At 45.8% G+C, this 21,312-nt stretch overlaps 1 protein-coding gene across 1 annotated transcript in view; it reads left to right on the plus strand.

Moving 5' to 3' along the window:
• The window catches only part of LOC126482137 (synaptic vesicle glycoprotein 2A-like), a 222,762-nt gene that overhangs the window by 7,940 nt on the left and 193,510 nt on the right, over positions 1–21,312 (plus strand). Inside the window, exon 2 of the mRNA XM_050106113.1 lies at positions 12,386–12,596. Within this exon, the coding sequence (XP_049962070.1) occupies positions 12,386–12,596 (211 nt within the window). The remainder of the gene's footprint in view (positions 1–12,385; positions 12,597–21,312) is intronic.

A 21,312-nucleotide genomic window follows, 5' to 3' on the forward strand; every position in this document is an offset into this window, starting at 1 on the left:
AGAGATGAAAACACCAAGGAGATTCAGAAGGATGTAGGTTGCAGTAGGTACTGGAAGATGAAGAAGCTTGCACAGGATAGAGTAGCATGGAGAGCTGCATCAAACCAGTCTCAGGACTGAAGACCACAACAACAACAAGGAAGCAGGGAGTGTTCGGCTAAATGTGAAACGTCGACCACGACCTGTAACAAATGATGATGCCCAAGTAAGTGTTTTAGCTGCTGTTGCGGATAATTCGCACATTAGTAGCAGACAAATTACGCAAGAATAGTGAATCTCAAGAACGTCGGTGTTGAGAATGCTACATCAACATCGATTGCACCCGTAACATATTTCTGTGCACCAGGAATTACATGGCGACGACTTTGAACGACAATCGGCGGTAACGTAAACCGGCATAATATGCACTACAGGGCCACGGAAAATCCACGATGGCTTGCGACAAGTGGAACATCAGCGACCTTGGCGGGTTAATGTATGGTGGGGCATTATGGGAGGAAGGATAATTGGCCCCCATTTTATCGATGGCAATCTAAATGGTGCAATGTATGCTGATTTCCTACGTAAGATGTTTCACTGCATGACAGAATGGCGATGTACTTTCAAAGTGATGGATGTCCGGCACATAGCTCGCGTGCGGTTGAAGCGGTATTGAATAAGATATTTCACGACAGCTGGATCGGTCGTCGAAGCACCATACCATGGCCCGCACTTTCACTGGATATGATGTTCCCGGATTTCTTTCTTTGGGGAAAGTTGAAGGATATTTGCTATCGTGATCCACCGACAACGCCTGACAACGTGGATCCGGGAATTGTCAAAGCATGTGCTAACATTACGGAAGGCGAACTACTCGCTGTTGAGAGGAATGTCGTTGCACGTATTGCGAAATGCATTGAGGTTGACGGACATCATTTTGAGCATTTATTGCATTCATGTGGTATTTACAGGTAATCACGCTGTAACAGCATGCGTTCTCAGAAACGATAAATTCACATTGGAACAACCGAAATAAAATGTTCAAACGTACCTACGTTCTGTATTTTAATTTAAAAAACCTACCTGCTATCAACTGTTCGTCTAAGATTGTGAGCCATGTGTTTGTGACTATTACAGCGCCATCTATCACAAAGCGAAAAAAGTGGTCCAACTAAAACATTCATATTTCTTTACGTTCTACACGAATATGTAATAAAAATGGGGGTTCCTAATTTAAAAAACGCAGTCGATATCCGTTTGACCTATGGCAGCGCCATCTAGCGGGCCACCCATAGCGCCATCTGGTTTCCCCCTTCAAGCAAGACAAGTTTCGTTCTTCGTAGTTTTTTTCGTTTGACGCTTCTTTCGTGAAATTTTTGGCCCGGTCACGATCGATGGACCACCCTGTATATAAAAGTGTGGCTTACGAGGATCTGCTCGACCAATTTACTACATTGTCTGCTTGATCTTGGTTTAGCTGTGGTTGTTGTTTCACTCTTCCACTTCATAAGCACATCACTGACAGCTGACTTGGGTAGCCTGATGGCCCGCGGAGTAGCCGCGGCGTCTGAGGTTCCTTGCTACTGTTCGCGCGGCTCCCCCCGTCGGAGGTTCGAGTCCTCCGTCGGGCATGGGTATGTGTGTTGTCATTAGCGTAAGTTAGTTTAAGTTAGATTAAATAGTGTGTAAGCCTAGGAACTGATGATCTCAGTGGTTGGGTCCCATAGGAACGTACCACCACCACCACCACCACCACCACCACCACCACCACACCACTCTCCCTGATGAACTTGTTACTGAGGTAGCATACAGTGACTAATCCACGTTCGAAGTCACAGAGCTTTCCTGACTGACCCCTCCTGCTGTTACTGCCTTGCTGCTGACAACGCAATACTCCTCGCTTCCCTTTATAGTGGTGGGGCCACCTCTCGTTACATCTAGTGGTAAATTCCGCATTCGATAGGGGTGTCCGGATAGTAATGATCTTGTAGTGTACAGCACTGTGAAACTCATTCCTATTTTTCGTCTCACGTTTGTCAACTTCACTTTTTATGCCGGAAGAGTCAATTTTATATTCTTTAAAAATTTTCTCAAGTGATTACTCGTTGTTGAATCAGTTTTTTACCCTTATTACTCGTTTCTGTGTTTTCAAAAAAACTACCCGAAAATTGGGTGGACGTCATGAACTGCCGAACAGAGAACGTCGAGCAATGCGGAGGGTGGTAGTAAAAAATTGCCTAAAATCAGAGGAAGCAATCACTTTCGAGTCCCAAAGTGCTGTCAGCTATCCAGCTGACGCAATGACTGTGCATAGACAGTTAAAAAGAATGGGGTACAGTGATCGAACAGCTCCTCATAAGCCACACATTTATGTAGTCCTTATTAAGCGGCACTTGTATTCCTTCAGAAGAACATGTCACTTTGCAAGACGGTTCACACATCTGCATAATAAGCACACAGTAATATCTTCAGTAGCTTAGTAGCTCATTACCGTTCTTCAGACATAAGAGTACTTTTCGCATATTGAATGATAACCTAGCCGTATTCCAAATTTCTCTGTGTCAGACGTTTGTTCAGTGCTACAGGTCCGTAATTCCTTACAGTATTAAGGGCAATCAGATGGGAAACGAACACCTGCCATAAAGGGTCCACTGAACGGTTCCATTCAAAAGTTATCGCCAATTCATAAAGACATTTATCCCACTTGGAGACGAGATGACCAGTTCCCGTTTCATAGAACGCGGCCGACTGCTGAGGGATCTACAACCACTCCTGCTTTTGCTCTTCCCCGTCCGACTGAAACCGACAACCATGCATGTCTTACTTCAGGTCGCCCAAGATGTGAAAATCAGTCAGTGAAAGATGAGAGATGTACAGAGGATGTTACAGTGTTTCCCAACCAAATCATAGACGCCGAGACTTGGTCCGATTGGCAGTTTGAGCGTGGGCATTATCGTGCAACAGGATGCTTCCATTTGTAGCATTCCTGTACATTTTATCTTTACGGTGCCAACGGCCTTGCCGCAGTGGTAACACCGGTTCCCGTCAGATCACCGACGTTAAGCGCTGTCTGGTTGGGCTAGTACTTGGGTGGGTGACCATCTCGTCTGCCGAGAGCTGTTGGCACGTGGGGTGCACTCAGCCCTTGTGAGGCAAACTGAGGAGCTACTTGATTGAGAAGTAGTGGCTCCGGTCTCGGAAACTGACCTATGGCCGGGAGTGCGGTGTGCTGAGCACATGTCTCTCCATATCCGGATCTAGTGACACCATCTGCTGACGGCCGCGCCGGCGCCGTTCTGCCCATGTGGGCAATTGCTGACGGTACGCCACATTTTAAGGTCCTGTCCGAATTTTAATACACTGCGCATTGATCTTGGCCTGCCGTGTACTCTGGATGAAATTTTAGCGGATGACCCAGGAGCAACTGCTCGCGTTCTTCGTTTTACCCACTTGACAAACCTGTCTAAGGACAATTGATTATGCTGTTTTCTTTTGATCCCTTGCCTGTTAATGTGCCTTTTATAGTGTTGTCCTTTTTAGTTGCTGTTTTAACATTGTGCCTCGCAGTGAATTCATAATTTAGCCTGGACGCTAATGACCACTGTAGTTGTGCGCAAAAAAAAAAAAAAAAAAAAAAAGCCAGTGGCGCCTGTGGGCTGAGGATGACACGGCGGCCAGTCGGTACCTTTGGGCCTTCATGGCCTGTGCGGGAGGAGAGAGTGGAGGGACTTTGTCTTTACGGTGCGTTGCAGTTTCTGCAAAGTGTCTTCATAGCGCTGGGCACTGATGTGGTTCAACGCTCGAAGAACTCGACGACAGAGGGCCACTGGAGTCGAAGACAAAGGCCATCACAACCTCAACGGAACTTGTGTGAACGTCTTTGGATTTGTTTGGTGGGTGAGATGTGGATTTTCTCCTCTGTTAGCTTTGCCGTTTGTCCTTGGACTGCCGGATGCAATCATCCTGTGGCACGACAACACCCGCCCCCACGCTGCCAATCGGACGAAGGCTACACTTTGCATGGGAAACACTGCAACATTCGGCGTCTTTCACTGTATGATTTTCACATCTTTGTATGAATGCGTGGTGTTTGTTCCTTTGGACACGTCCGAAAGAACAGACACCATGCGGAATCTGCTGCTCTGATACATTATATGTAAACTGAAGGTGGAGGCCGGGGGGAAAATTGGAAGGAGAGGGAGGGGATAGCGGCTGTCTGCTGCATCAGGACATTACGCGGAATCAGCGACGACGAGTGAAGATTTGTACTGGACCAGGATTCGAACAGGGGTTCTCCTGCTTACTAGGCAGGTGCGTTAACCACTGCGCCATCTGGGACACTGTGTTATCACAACTGTGCGGACTATCTCGGGAGCCCTCACGGGCGACCCACATTCCAACCGAGAGCCACCCATCCGCAGTCCCTGTCCATTTCCTTCGTGCTCGCTACTCTGAGATTCCCACAGAAGGTCGGTCATATTTCTGCATCCACACCGAAGAAAGTGGATCCACTGCCCACGTAGGCGAATCAGTTGTACGAATGCGGGGTGTCTATTCCTTTGGACGTATCTGAAAGAAGGTGGCGCTTGGACGGAATGTGGGTCGGCTATGATTTGCGCGTAGGTACCGTAAAGCAGCTGAATACGCTGTTGAGCAGGAGGGCTGGGCCACGGGGCGGAAAAGCAGCGTTCACAGTTGAAAACATGCATAATCTTAAATTGAAGTAAAAGTCAACAAGTTATGACATCAGCAAAATAGCTTTTAAAAACAAGTAAGACATTAAACAATTTGTCGAGTATTAATGAGGAAATGAGATCGGCAACTGGCGTCTGGAAAAGAGCTTTTAAACAGCAAAGATACTAAGCAATTTTTCAAACAGTAACAGGTATCTGCAGTCAGCCAGCTGCATATTAAAAATCAAGCCCTTAACATTTACAAAATTTTTCAGTTCACTGCAGTAGATTTGGTAACAACAGTAGCAACATAAGCAATGCATAACGTCCATTGGTGACATAAGTTCAGAACCAGGAGAAGCTATGCAGATGCAATTCAGCCCAGCGACAGGATGGATAACCCGATAGACATGGTAGATACTGTGAACTCGCCACCCACAGGTGTGCGGGTGGATGGGGCAGGCCCTGTACAATGTGAACTACAACAGACTAAGAACTAACATTCGAAAACTAGTAAAAGTGCACTGCTTTGCGAAGGGTGGTACATATTTCATGATGTTAACATTTAAGAGACAAAAATAAATAAACAGGCAAAAAAAAAAAAAAACATCTGCCCAATCAGCGAATATGGTTATAAGCAACAAAGCACTTATCAGCTGGGTAGCACGATGTTTACAGGAAAGACGTATGTGCCCCCAAAATTAATTGGCAACGAGTTACTTGCACTAATCATGCAGCAGGAACAGACATTATACTCTATTTTGAAATGGAAGAAAATTCAAACTCGCTGACTTCTAAAATGTTTTGTAATAAAACACTAGCTATAAGTAACGAAACGGGCAGCTCTTACTAACGTAAACTCCACTATTTCAAATAGATAAGCAACAGAATCTCATATGTCAAAATTCTTTTACAAGGCTGCCCTTCGCAACTGCAGTGAGAAAGCACATTCTTGTTTTAGCACAATTTAGCATTTAAAATCTCAGGGCCGGTCAACTAACAACCCCACCAAAATGTTTTAGAAATACTTAACTAAAATAATTACTGTGAAAAGGCACCCTGACTAAATTAGACTCACCCCACTAAAATGTCTCGCAAATGCTAAACTAAAATGAATACAATGAAAGGCACTCTAAGTTATACTTCACTGTATTTAAAAGGAAGAAAAACATACAGTTCAGCCCTCAACATTGTCCAAGGTAAGCTGCTCGAAATATGACTCGAAATGTGACCAATTTAAACAGGCAGCTCTGATTAATGTACCTCCATTAGCCATGTAACATAGAAACGCTACTTCTACGCATTTCACAAACAGTTGCGACTAACGTCTGTAATGAAACAGGGCTGCTTCCGTTAAGGTAAACTCAGTTCTTTCGGAGCGAGCCCCCATAAACAGCTAACACACCAGACATTCTGGGAAGGAGAAACTAGTGGCAGCACTATGATTTTAACAGAACAAGGCGCAGAAGTCACAGGAAGAGTCTTACCAACATATCTGATGAATCGATAGCGACGTGGCACTCAAAATCTCCATACGCTCGGCACAGGCAAATTTCCAGAGTCTCATCGCCGTCACAGCCAAACAAACGAACCCTCTTCGCGAGATGAGGTCTGTCCTCTGCAAAAGCCATTTACTACAAGCTCCAGACAGCGGAGATAAACCGGCCTCGCGCTCCGCAATTACTCCTTACGATTCGGACCGCCAATTCTGTCAACCGTCGTTCCGGTCAAAGCTCCTCGCGTGGAGAACCATCAAATATCATGCCCCGTTACCGCGATCTACCGATCGATTGATCGATGCGAGTCGGCATGGCTCAGGCTGTGAGGTGTGCCGAGATATCCGCGCAGTTGCAATAAGACTGCGTCCCAGGTGGCGCAGTGGTTTGCGCACCTGTCTATTAAGGAGGAGATCCTGAGTTCGAATCCCGGTCGGGGATACATATCCACTCCTCGCAGCTGATACCAAGTAATGGCCCGATGCAGCTGACATCAGTAAACCCTTTCCTTTTCTTTCTCCTTCCCTGCCCCCCCCCCCCCCCCCGCCTCTTCGCCATCAATTTACATACAATTGTACAATTTCACATCCTTAGTGACTTGAAGAAAGACAAGCGTCGACGTCGGTTCCAGTCGGACAAGGAAATGCAAGAGTGGGTGCGGTTACAGATTCGTTAGCAGCCGACCATATACTACGTAACAGGAACCGAATGTGTCCCCTCACAGTGGGATAAATGTCTTAACACGTATCGTGATTACTTTTGAATGGAACCGTTCCATTGTGGCGGATGTTCGGTTTTCGATTGACTGCCCCTCATTTCTCATTCACCATGATGCAGTTGCCTTCAAATCGCGTTTCTGCGTCTTATGTTGCCACATTGACAACCTGCAGTCAGCCAGTTTAGTAACATGATTACTGCTTCTATATCTACCTTTACTTTTATATCCCTACTGTGCAACCTGGTGCGAAATGTGTGCCTTGGGGCACATCCCACGGTACCATTACTAGGGCACTTCTGCTTCCATTCACGCTTCGAGAGCGGGAAAAACAACTGCTTAAACATCCCTGTGTGCACTGTAATTAATCTAATCTTGTCTTCATGATCCCTGCTGGAGCGATACGTCGCGAGTCGTAGTATTATCTTGAGTTTCTTACTTAAAGCTTGTTCTTAAACTCCGTCAATAGGCCTTCCCGTGGTAGCTGGTATATACCGGGTGATCATAAAGTCAGTATAAATTTGAAAACTTAATAAACCACGGAATAATGTAGATAGAGAGGTAAAAATTGACACACATGCTTGGAATGACATGGGGTTTTATTAGAACCAAAAAAAAAGAAAGTTCACAAAATTTCCGATAGATTCGCGTCGTTTGGTGATGATCGTGTGCTCAACCGCCACTTTCGTCATGCTTGGCCATCCAGGTCCCCAGACCTCAGTCCGTGAGATTATTGGCTTTGGAGTTACCTGAAGTCGCAAGTGTATTGTGATCGACCGACATCTCTAGGGATGCTAAAAGACAACATCCGACGCCAATGCCTCACCATAACTCCGGACATGCTTTACAGTGCTGTTCACAACATTATGCCTCGACTACAGCTATTGTTGAGAAATGATGGTGGACATATTGAGCATTTCCTGTAAAGAACATCATCTTCGCTTTGTCTTACATTGTTATGCTAATTATTGCTATTCTGATCAGATAAAGCCCCATCTGTCGGACATTTTTTGAACTTTTGTATTTTTTTTCTAATAAAACCCCATGTCATTCCAAGCATGTGTGTCAATTTGTACCTCTCTATCTACATTATTCCGTGATATACTCAGTTTTCAATTTTTTACTGACTTTTTGATCACCCGGTATCTTCGAATGTCTGCCAATTCAAGATTTTCAGTATGTCCGTGACGCGTCCCGTGGGTCAAACAAACCTATTCGCTTTCTCTGCACACCTTCAATAACCCCTGTTAGTCCTATTTGGTACAGCTCCCACACAATGGTACAATGTTCTAGGATGGTTCGCGCGATTGTTTTGTAAGCAATCGCTTTTGTAGATTTATTGCACTTGCCTAGTATTCTGCCAATACACTGAAGTCTGCCACCTATATTAGCTACATATGAGCCTATGTTCCATTTCATATCCCTACAGACCGTTACACCAAGATATTTGTATTAGCTGACTGATCCTAGTTGTGAATTTTTGATGTTGCAGTCAAAGGGTACTACATTTTTTCGATTTTTGAAGGACGCAGCTGTACATTTCCGAACATAGAGCAGACGGCCAATCTCTGCACCACTTTGAAACATTATCAAGAGCTGAAGGAAATTTGAGCAGCTTATTTTAGACAGTACTTCATTATAGGTAACTGCATCTTCTGCGAAAGATCTCAGGAGTATCAATACTGTAGCCAGGTCAGTAACATACAATATGAACAACGAAGGCCCCTACACACTTCCATGTTTGTAGTGATGTGTAGAGGTGGACAAGAATTGGGAAAACCAAAAATACAACACATTACCACGTCTAATACGTTGTATCAAAACCGTTCTCATCCTGTTATAGAACATGGCAAAATAACACTGACAGCGTCCAAACCCAGAGGTAATATGATTAAATATGTATGTGTAGTATAAAAGTACTCAACGTTCACTCTCCAGCTGTATTCTGTTTAAACAACTACTACTACTGTCTTTCTTCTCCTGGCGCTCCTCATGAGTGCACATTAGGCAAAAGACAGTCTCATTTTTTATTGAATATCTTTTGATAATTACAATCTTACTGAGATGCATATTGCTATTACTTATTACTTTTAAACATTCCTTATCCTAAACTGTTTTCTAAATACATTTTCAGCAATTCTGCGGAGAGCTTGAATCAAGTCATTCGTCCTCATACGGTGGTCCATTGACTAGCCGTCACAGTAGCAGCCTTGAACGCATATCGCATGATAATTCAAGAACCTAACTTCACTTTAAATTTACGTTACGAAGTCCGTAGTCATTTTCGAAGGATCAATTTATTACAAAGCTAAGACGGGCGTTAATTTTTTTTCTAATTTTCTTCTAAAGGTCCCGTGTCATTAACATCAGACCGGCAATTACTAGTTACGCAAATTTCATCACAGTTCCGTCGGCCCCGATAGCTGAGTGGTCAGTGTGACGGATTGCCGTCCTACGGGACCGGGTTCGATTCCCGGCTGGGTCGGAGATTTTCTCCGCTCAGGGACTGGGTATTGTGTTGTCTTCATCATCACTTCATCCTCACCCGCCGCACAGGTCGCCTAATCTGGCGTCGTGTAATAAGACGTGCACCAAGGCGGCCGGACCTGCCCCGCAAGGGGCCTCCCGGACAATGATACCAAACGCTCATTGCTATTACAGTTCCCATCACTGATACGAGCGTACTTTCTGTATTTTCTTACTTTATCCTTTACGATCAATATTTAAAATCAAATAGTACAGGCAAGAGTGATTGTAGTCCGACAAAATGACACTCTTCCATTGGTCCATAATCCAGGTTCTATGACTTTGGTACCGCGTTTTCCTGTTACAGGATTTTAAATCACTTATGAGTGGTTTTGGAATTCCAGTCCGCCTTGCAATTCTCTGTTTATGGAGCTCCATTTGGTGCTGACGTAGTTCGCGAGTGCGATATTCAGTCCTGCAGTGACTTCGGTAACTGTCGTCATCTTCTTTTTCATCACAATCCTCTTCAATGACAGTCTGTGACGACCAATCAGCACACACTTTCGTCCACATTGTGTCTTGGCGGATGATGTTTGTCCTTCTCCCTGCGTGCTATACAAATCTTCGATACGGTGCCTCTTGAAACACCAAACACTTCGACTACCTTCGTTACGGAGGCATCCACCACAAGAGCACCAAATATTGGTCCATGTTCGGATTCACTTAGCTTGACATACGCACTCACAATCGTACAGAGGCGGTGGTTCGAGCCCTCCCTCGGGCATGGGTGCGTGTGTTTGTCTTTAGGATAATTTAGGTTAAGTAGTGTGTAAGCTTAGGGACTGATGACCTTACCAGTTAAGTCCCATAAGATTTCACACACATTTTGAACAATCGTTCAGAACATAGCTCTGAAAAGGGCTCTGAGCGCTATGGGACTTAACATCTGAGGTCATCAGTCCCCTAGAACTTAGAACTACTTAAACCTAACTAACCTAAGGACATCACACACATCCATGCCCGAGGCAGGATTCGAACCTGCGACAGTAGCAGTCGCGCGGTTCCGGACTGAAGCGCCTAGAACCGCTGGGCCACAACGGCCGGCACATAGCTCTGTCCACGACTGCCACTTGCAACGTGTTGAGGGCAACGCACAGCTGCCTTGCCTTTCATAGTCAAATACAATATCGCAGCTTGCGGGCTTGACTAGCGCCTGCATTTACGTGCAGACATGCATTTCTAGCACGTTTTTATGGTTTTGTCCAAACCCTGTATATCACCATGGCATAAAGATTTGAGGAGTGTTAATATTACCTGCCACGTGAGTAACATGCAGAATGAACAGCGAAGGTCCCAAAGACTCCCCCGGTTATGGTGACGTACCAAAGCTGTTCCACAGAGCAAGAGCACACTGCAGTTCCTTCTCTAAATCCTCGCACAAACGAAAAAATGGCTGACATCGAAATAAGTGTCCAAGGAATAGAAAAGCAACTGGAATCACTCAACAGAGGAAAGTCCACTGGACCTGACGGGATACCAATTCGATTCTACACAGAGTACGCGAAAGAACTTGCCCCCCTTTTAACAGCCGTGTACCGCAAGTCTCTAGAGGAATGGAAGGTTCCAAATGATTGGAAAAGAGCTGAGGTAGTCCCAGTTTTCAAGAAGGGTTGTCGAGCAGATGCGCTAAACTATAGACCTATATCTCTGACGCCGATCTGTTGTAGAATTTTAGAACGTGTTTTTTGCTCGCGTATCATGTCGTTTTTGGAAACCCAGAATCTACTCTGTAGGAATCAACATGGCTTCCGGAAACAGCGATCGTGTGAGACCCAACTCGCTTTATTTGTTCACGAGACCCAGAAAATATTAGATACAGGCTCCCAGGTAGATGCTATTTTCCTTGACTTCCGGAAGGCGTTCGATACAGTTCCGCACTGTCGCCTGATAAACAAAGTAAGAGCCTACGGAATATCAGACCAGCTGTGTGGCTGTATTGAAGAGTGTTTAGCAAACAGAACACAGCATGTTGTTATCAATGGAGAGACGTCTACAGACGTTAAAGTAGCCTCTGGCGTGTCACAGGGGAGTGTTATGGGACCATTACTTTTCACAATATATATAAATGACCTAGTAGATAGTGTCGGAAGTTCCATGCGGCTTTTCGCGGATGATGCTGTAGTATACAGAGAAGTTGCAGCGTTAGAAAATTGTAGCGAAATGCAGGAAGATCTGCAGCGGATAGGCACTTGGTGCAGGGAGTGGCAACTGACCCATAACATAGACAAACGTAATGTATTGCGAATACATAGAAAGAAGGATCCTTTATTGTATGATTATATGATAGCGGAACAAACACTGGTAGCAGTTACTTCTGTAAAATATCTGGGAGTATGCGTGCGGAACGATTTGAAGTGGAATGATCATATAAAATTAATTGTTGGTAAGGCGGGTACCAGGTTGAGATTCATTGGGAGAGTCCTTGGAAAATGTAGTCCATCAACAAAGGAGGTGGCTTACAAAACACTCGTTCGACCTATACTTGAGTATTGCTCATCAGTGTGGGATCCGTACCAGATCGGCTTGACGGAGGAGATAGAGAAGATCCAAAAGAGAAGATCCAAAGAAGAGCGGCGCGTATCGTCACAGGGTTATTTGGTAACCGTGATAGCGTTACGGAAATGTTTAGCAAACTCAAGTGGCAGACTCTACAAGAGAGGTGCTCTGCATCGCGGTGTAGCTTGCTCGCCAGGTTTCGAGAGGGTGCGTTTCTGGATGAGGTATCGAATATATTGCTTCCCCCTACTTATACCTCCCGAGGAGATCACGAATGTAAAATTAGAGAGATTCGAGCGCGCACGGAGGCTTTCAGACAGTCGTCCTTCCCGCGAACCATACGCGAGTGGGACAGGAAAGGGAGGTAATGACAGTGGCACGTAAAGTGCCCTCCGCCACACACCGTTGGGTGGCTTGCGGAGTATAAATGTAGATGTAGATGCAGCGAGGCTGCCAGCCGCTGTTAGCCGCCGGCCCGCTCCGCACGTGTTTCCGCGCAGCGCGGTGGACATGCAGCGCGGCGCGGCGCCTGTCACGTGTCCCGCGGCGTCTGCGTCTGCGTCAGCGTCGCCAGGTGTCGGGCTGGCAGGCCGCAGTCTGCACAACACCTCCGCAGCCTCCGCCACACCTCAGCGGCGCTCACCACACACCTCCGCGCCATGAAGATCGACACCAAGAGGGGCACCTTCGATGTCACCGTCCCACCTAAAGGTCAGCACGAGGCAACACGTTTTAAGTCATACATTTATTTTCTGTTTTCTTTTAGTCTGTTACCTACATACAAGAAAAGACAAAATGTCGCACAGGAATTCCTAATCAGGACGTCCGGAAATTCCCGTTACAAACTTCTAGTACTTCTGAGGGGAGTGACTACTCCTTATTTTGAACAGGGACTCACGTTCGGAAACGGCGTCCGACGACACTACAAAGCGTCAATGCTATAGGCGCCGGTTTCTGTAGGTGTATGTATACAGGGTGTTACAAACAGGTACGGCCAAACTTTCAGGAAACATTTCTCACACACAAAGAAAGAAAATATGTTAGGTGGACATGTGCCCGGAAACGCTTACTTTCCATGTTAGAGCTCATTTTATTACTTCTCTTCAAATCACATTAATCGTGGAATGGAAACACACAGCAGCAGAACGTACCAGTGTGACTTCAAACACTTTGTTACAGGAAATGTTCAAAATGTCCTCCGTTAACGAGGATACATGCATCCACCCTCCGTCGCGTGGAATCCCTGATGCGCTGATGCAGCCCTGGCGTATTGTATCACAGCCGTCCGCAATACGAGCACGAAGAGTCTCTACATTTGGTACCGGGGTTGCGTAGGCAAGAGCTTTCAAATGCCCCCATAAATGAAAGTCAAGAGGGTTGAGGTCAGGAGAGCGTGGAGGCCATGGAATTGGTCCGCCTCTACCAATCCATCGGTCACCGAATCTGTTGTTGAGAAGCGTACGAACACTTCGACTGAAATGTGCAGGAGCTCCGTCGTGCATGAACCACATGTTGTGTCGTACTTGTAAAGGCACATGTTCTAGTAGCACGGGTAGAGTATCCCGTATGAAATCATGATAACGTGCTCCATTGAGCATAGGACACATGTCCACATAACATCTTTTCTTTATTTGTGTGTGAGGAATGTTTCCTGAAAGTTTGGCCGTACCTTTTTGTAACACCCTGTATACAGGGTGAATCCGTGATGACATTACATACTTTCAGTAATGATGGAGACGTATTAACTTGAGATGAACTCCTTGGTTCGGAAACGAACGAGTCCGAAATTACGAGCGAAAAACGGTCTGATACCTCTGGCAGTGGAATACATGTGCCGGTACTGTTGTGGCCAAGAATATGGGGTAGGCAACTTTCAGAGATGGTAGCAAGGACCAAGACAAGAGGAAATGTCTAGTAAACATGGGTTCTGAAATACATACATTGCCGGCCGGAGTGGCCGAGCTGTTCTAGGCGCTACAGTCTGGAGCCGCGCGACCGCTACGGTCGCAGGTTTGAATCCTGCCTCGGCCATGGATGTGTGCGATGTCCTTAGGGTAGTTAGGTGTAAGTAGTTCTAAGTTCTAGGCCATTAATGACCTCAGAAGTTAAGTCCCATAGTGCTCAGAGCCATTTGAACCATACACACATTAAGAGCTACGAGCACTTGTTCAATAGCGGAGAAGGTTTTCACACTGGAGAAGATGAAGAAGTGCTCATAACTACCCAGGTATGCGATTTAGAGCCCATGTTTGCTGGATAGTTTTTCTCCTTTTTGTCCTCTGAAAGGCGCCTCCCTATATTCTCAGTAACACCATTACTGGTACATGTGTTACAATTCCAGAGGTATCAGAATGATTTTCGTTGTAACTGTATACCTGTTCGTTTCCGATTAAAGGACGCTTACCTCTATTTGATACTTTTATCCTTCTCCATCGTCCTTCAAAGTCCGTAACATCATCACGGGATCGCCCTGTTGCTGCATACATTTAGAGGATCTGGCGCCTATAATTCTGACCCTCAGTAATATTGTTTGATGATGTTTCAAAATATTATGTACTCACTCCCCTCTGGAACTTTGTAACCGGAATTTCCGAGCACTTTGTGTACGAAAATAACACATAACATTTCAACATAATTAAAAATACACACTACACCCAAGCATTATGTTGCTTAAGGAGAAAGAGCTACGTAAAATATCTGCTTTAAAAATACACTCCTGGAAATGGAAAAAAGAACACATTGACACCGGTGTGTCAGACCCACCATACTTGCTCCGGACACTGCGAGAGGGCTGTACAAGCAATGATCACACGCACGGTACAGCGGACACACCAGGAACCGCGGTGTTGGCCGTCGAATGGCGCTAGCTGCGCAGCATTTGTGCACCGCCACCGTCAGTGTCAGCCAGTTTGCCGTGGCATACGGAGCTCCATAGCAGTCTTTAACACTGGTAGCATGCCGCGACAGCGTGGACGTGAACCGTATGTGCAGTTGACGGACTTTGAGCGAGGGCGTATAGTGGGCATGCGGGAGGCCGGGTGGACGTACCGCCGAATTGCTCAACACGTGGGGCGTGAGGTCTCCACAGTACATCGATGTTGTCGCCAGTGGTCGGCGGAAGGTGCACGTGCCCGTCGACCTGGGACCGGACCGCAGCGACGCACGGATGCACGTCAAGACCGTAGGATCCTACGCAGTGCCGTAGGGGACCGCACCGCCACTTCCCAGTAAATTAGGGACACTGTTGCTCCTGGGGTATCGGCGAGGACCATTCGCAACCGTCTCCATGAAGCTGGGCTACGGTCCCGCACACCGTTAGGCCGTCTTCCGCTCACGCCCCAACATCGTGCAGCCCGCCTCCAGTGGTGTCGCGACAGGCGTGAATGGAGGGACGAATGGAGACGTGTCGTCTTCAGCGATGAGAGTCGCTTCTGCCTTGGTGCCAATGATGGTCGTATGCGTGTTTGGCGCCGTGCAGGTGAGCGCCACAATCAGGACTGCATACGACCGAGGCACACAGGGCCAACACCCGGCATCATGGTGTGGGGAGCGATCTCCTACAATGGCCGTACACCATTGGTGATCGTCGAGGGGACACTGAATAGTGCACGGTACATCCAAACCGTCATCGAACCCATCGTTCTACCATTCCTAGACCGGCAAGGGAACTTGCTGTTCCAACAGGACAATGCACGTCCACATGTATCACGTGCCACCCAACGTGCTCTAGAAGGTGTAAGTCAACTACCCTGGCCAGCAAGATCTCCGGATCTGTCCCCCATTGACCATGTTTGGGACTGGATGAAGCGTCGTCTCACGCGGTCTGCTCGTCCAGCACGAACGCTGGTCCAACTGAGGCGCCAGGTGGAAATGGCATGGCAAGCCGTTCCACAGGACTACATCCAGCATCTCTACGATCGTCTCCATGGGAGAATAGCAGCCTGCATTGCTGCGAAAGGTGGATATACACTGTACTAGTGCCGACATTGTGCATGCTCTGTTGCCTGTGTCTATGTGCCTGTGGTTCTGTCAGTGTGATCATGTGATGTATCTGACCCCAGGAATGTGTCAATAAAGTTTCCCCTTCCTGGGACAATGAATTCTCGGTGTTCTTATTTCAATTTCCAGGAGTGTAGTATAAATAACTGTAATAATGTGCATGTCACCCCTTGCCCATGTGGAGTACAGATATGTTTTCATTCGGAATCCAGATGCCACATGCTACTGATCTTTTGTAGTATGCTACATTGTTGTTGTTGTTGTTGTTGTTGTGGTCTTCAGTCTGAGACTGGTTTGATGCAGCTCTCCAAGCTACTCTATTCTGTGCAAGTTTCTTCATCTCCCAGTACCTACTGCAGCCTACATCCCTCTGAATCTGCTTAGTGTATTCCTCTCTTGGTCTCCGTCTACAATTTTTACCCTCCACGCTGCCCTCCAATACTAAATTGGTGATCTCTCGATGTCTCAGAATATGTCCTACCAACCGATCCCTTCTTCTAGTCAAGTTCTGCCACAAGCTCCTCTTCTCCCCAATTCTATTCAATACCTCCTCATTAGTTATGTGATCTACCCATCTAATCTTCAGCATTCTTCTGTAGCACCACATTTCGAAAGCTTCTATTCTCTTCTTGTCTAGACTATTTATCGTCCACGTTTCACTTCCATACATGGCTACACTCCACACAAATACTTTCAAAAACGACTTCCTGACATTTAAATCTATACTCGATGTTAACAAATTTCTCTTCTTCAGAAACGCTTTCCTTGCCATTGCCAGTCTACATTTAATATCCTCTCTACTTCGACCAGCATCAGTTATTTTGTCGCATTCGGGAGGACGACGGTTCAATCCCGTCTCCGGCCATCCTGGTTTAGGTTTTCCGTGATTTCCCTAAATCGCTTCAGGCAAATGCCGGGATGGTTCCTTTGAAAGGGCACGGCCGATTTCCTTCCCCATCCTTCCCTCACCCGAGCTTGCGCTCCGTCTCTAATGACCTCGTTGTCGACGGGACGTTAAACACTAATTTCCTCCTCCTCCTCCTCAGTTATTTTGCTCCCCAAATAGCAAAACTCCTTTACTGCTACAAGTGTCTCATTTTCTGATCTAATACCCTCAGCATCACCCGACTTAATTCGACTACATTCCATTATCCTCGTTTTGCTTTTGTTGATGTTCATCTTATACCCTCCTTTCAAGACACTGTCCATTCCGTTCAACTGCTCTTCCAAGTCCTTTGCTGTCTCTGACAGAACTACAATGTTATCGGCGAACCTCAAACTTTTTACTTCTTCTCCATGGATTTTAATACCTACTCCGAACGTTTCTTTTGTTTCCTTTATTGCTTGCTCAGTATACAGATTGAATAACATCGGGGATAGGCTACAACCCTGTCTCACTCCCTTCCCAACCACTGCTTCCCTTTCTTACCCCTCGACTCTTATAACTGCCACCTTGTTTCTGTACAAATTGTAAATAGCCTTTCGCTCCCTGTATTTTACCCCTGTAACCTTCAGAATGTGTAAGATTGGAATTATTACATTCTTCTTGAAGTCTGAGGGTATTTCGCCTGTCTCATACATCTTGCTCACCAGATGGTAGAGTTTTGTCAGGACTGGCTCTCCCAAGACTGTCAGTAGTTCTAATGGAATGTTGTCTACTCCAGGGGCCTTGTTTCGACTCAGGTCTTTCAGTGCTCTGTCAAACTCTTCATGCAGTATCATATCCCCCATTTCATCTTCATCTACATCCTCTTCCACTTCCATAATATTTCCCTCAAGTACATCGCCCCTGTATAGACCCTCTATATACTCCTTCCACCTTTCTGCTTTCCCTTCTTTGCTTAGAACTGGGTTTCCACCTGAGCTCTTGATATTCGTACAACTGGTTCTCTTTTCTCCAAAGGTCTCTTTAATTTTCCTGTTGGCAGTATCTATCTTACCCCTAGTGATATGCACTTCTAGATCCATACATTTGTCCTCTAGCCATCCCTGCTTAGCCATTTTGCACTTCCTGATTTTGGGACGTTTGTATTCCTTTTTGCCTGCTTCATTTACTGCATTTTTATATTGTCTCCTTTCATCAACTAAATTCAATATTTCTTCTGTTAACCAAGGGTTTCTACTAGCCCTCGTCTTTTTACCTATTTGATCCTCTGCTGCCTTCACTATTTCATCCCTCAAAGCTACCCATTCATCTTCTACTGTATTTCTTTCCCCCATTCCTGTCAATTGTTCCCTTATGCTCTCCCTGAAACTCTGTACAACCTCTGGTTCTTTCAGTTTATCGAGGTCTCATCTCCTTAAATTCCCACCTTTTTGCAGTTTCTTCAGTTTTAATCTACAGTTCATAACCAATAGATTGTGGTCAGAGTCCAAATCTGCCCCTGGAGTTGTCTTACAATTTAAAACCTGATTCCTAAATCTCTGTCTTACCATTATATAATTTATCTGAAACCTGTCAGTATCTCCAGGGTTCTTCCATGTATACAACCTTCTTACATGATTCTTAAACCAAGTGCTAGCTATGATTAAGTTATGCTCTGCGCAAAATTCTACCAGACGGCTTCCTCTTTCATTTCTTAGTCCCAATCCATATTCACCTACTACGTTTCCTTCTCTCCCTTTTTCTACCCATTACTATTAAATTTTCGTCTCGCTTCACTAGCTGAACACTTTTTTTTATCTCGTCATACATTTCATCAATTTCTTCGTCATCTGCAGAGCTAGTTGGCATATAAACTTGTACTACTGTAGTAGGCGTGGGCTTCGTGTCTATCTTGGCCACAATAATGCGTTCACTATGCTGTTTGTAGTAGCTTAGCCGCATTCCTATTTTTTACTCATTATTAAACCTACTCCTGCAATACCCCTATTTGACTTTGTATTTATAGCCCTGCATTCGCCTGACCAAAAGTCTTGTTCCTCCTGCCACCGAACTTCACTAATTCCCACTATATCTAACTTTAACCTATCCATTTCCCTTTTTAAATTTTCTAACCTACCTGCCCGATTAACGGATCTGACATTCCACGTTCCGATCCGTAGAACGCCAGTTTTCTTTCTCTTGATAACGACGTCCTCTTGAGTATTCCCCGCCCGGAGATCCGAATGGGGGACTATTTTACCTCCGGAATATTTTACTCAAGAGGGCGCCATCATCATTAACCATACAGTAAAGCTGCATGCCCTCGGGAAAGAAGTAAGGCTGTAGTTTCACCTTGCTTTCAGCCGTCCGCAGTACCAGAACAGCAAGGCCATTTTGGTTAGTGTTACAGGGCCAGATCAGTCAATCATCCAGACAAATGCCCCTGCAACTACTGAAGGCTGCTGCCCCTCTTCAGGAACCACACGTTTGTCTGGCCATCCGTTGTGGTTGCACCTACGTACGGTACGGCTATCTGTATCGCTGAGGCACGCAAGCCTCCCCACCAACGGCAAGGTCCATGGTTCTAGGGGTGGGGGGGCTACATTGTTATATCACAAATTTGTAATTTATACGGGGGTTGGAACTTTAATAGTGGCAACTATCTATTTACAGCTCGTACAAAATAGGTACGTGCTTCAAAGTTTTTGTGACATCAAAGTAGTCACCAGCAGTGTGTATAAACCGTTGCCAGCGGTGTGGAAGTCGTAGGATACTCTTAGCAGTGACAGCTATGTTCACAGTTCTAGCGGCGCGGTCTATTGCCCGACGAATTTGTAGCAGGTCTGAAGCGAATGCCGTGAAGTGTTTCATTCAGTTTAGAAATCCAGTTGAACTTAACGAGGACTTAAGTCAGGGGAGTGCAGTAGATGGTATAGCACTTAGCAACCCCATCAGTCAAACAAATCAGAAACAGCTTGCCCTGTAAGTGCTTCAGCATTATCTTGCAAAATGATGGTCAGTTCCTACAGAAACTGCCATCACGTCTGTCTCTAAGCTGGTCATAGGTTGTGGAAAAGCATAGAGACAGAAGCGATGACACTTTTTGCAGGATCTGACCATCATTTTGCAGGACAATGCTGAAGCACATACAGTGCAGGCTGTTACTGATTTGTTTGACTGATGGGGCTGCTAAGTGCTATACCATTTACTGCACTCCCCTGACTTAAGCCCTCGTAAGTTCAACTCGATTTCTAAACTGAAGGGAACACTTCACGGCATTCGCTTCAGAACTGCTACAAATTCGTCGGGCAATAGACCGCACCGTTCGCACTGTCAACATAACTGGCACTGCTAAGAATATCCTATGACTTCCACATCGTTGGCAACGGGTTATAGACAATGCTGGCGACTACTTTGAAGGTCAGTAACTTTGAAACACGTATCTATTTTGTACGAGCTGTAAAGTGATAGTTGCCACTATTAAAGTTCCAACCCTCGTATTTCTAGACTACACTATGCTAACCAGCAGTACAGTGCACAGAAGTATACTGTACTATATTACTGTGCTTGATAAGAAAAAGAAACCAGATTTCCTCATTTGTCTCGCTGCTTAGCTCCTGGGGCGCTGAGTCAAAACTCAGGATTCACAGCGGTTGTTCTGCTGTGTTACCCAATGTGTAAAGACTGAGAGATGGCTCTCAGGGTCTCAGGAAATCAATCCTGGTTCTCCCTGCCGTTCCTCGCTGCTCCTGGACGGTTGTTATAAGTGTATATTCTGTTGTGCTGCATCTCGTTGTAGTGATCTATGCCCTTTTCTTGGTTGTCCCTTGAATATGTGGATTTGTATTTAGTAAGCAGATAACTTAGTTGTCAACAAATTAAGCGTGCCCCATATTGCTGATTCCACATTATATTACAACTTGTGTATTACCAAAAACGTTTCTATCCTGGTCTGAAACATCTTGTCCAATGGCACACTCCTAGACGATGTGACCCGGGGTGCCGATTGCTCCTCTTCCATAAGTGTGTGCTGTGCGTTGCCGTATTTTCAGTGAGTAGCTGGGATGTGAACCGTGTTGTGATAGGTAGCCTACAACTCGATACCTCCTGGCAAATTAAAACTGACTCCGGGACTCGACCCGGGATCTTTGCCTTTTGCAGACAAGTTTCCTACCGACTGAGCGATTCAAGTACGACTCACGATCCTATCCCTGAGCTTAACTTCCGGCATTGCCTCATTTTCTACCTACCAAACTTCGCAGTTCTCTTACATACCTTGTGGAACTAGTTCTCCTGGGAGAAAGAATATTGCGGAGGCATGGCTTAGCCACAGAGTGGGGGATTCTTCCCAGGACACTTAATCTGCCAAGAAGTTTCAGATCAGCGTACACTCCACTTAGGAGCGATAATTCATTCTGGAAACAGTCCCGCCGACTGTCTAAACCCTATGTACAATTTCCTTAGGAAATGGCATACTGACAAAGGTAAAATTCTGGTGGCTTTAATATCTCACTCGATAGAGCCGTTGCCCGCGAAAGGCGAAGATCCCAGGCCTGAGACCTA

This window comes from Schistocerca serialis, chromosome 5 (assembly GCF_023864345.2).
Source record: "Schistocerca serialis cubense isolate TAMUIC-IGC-003099 chromosome 5, iqSchSeri2.2, whole genome shotgun sequence".
Taxonomy (NCBI): domain Eukaryota; kingdom Metazoa; phylum Arthropoda; class Insecta; order Orthoptera; family Acrididae; genus Schistocerca; species Schistocerca serialis.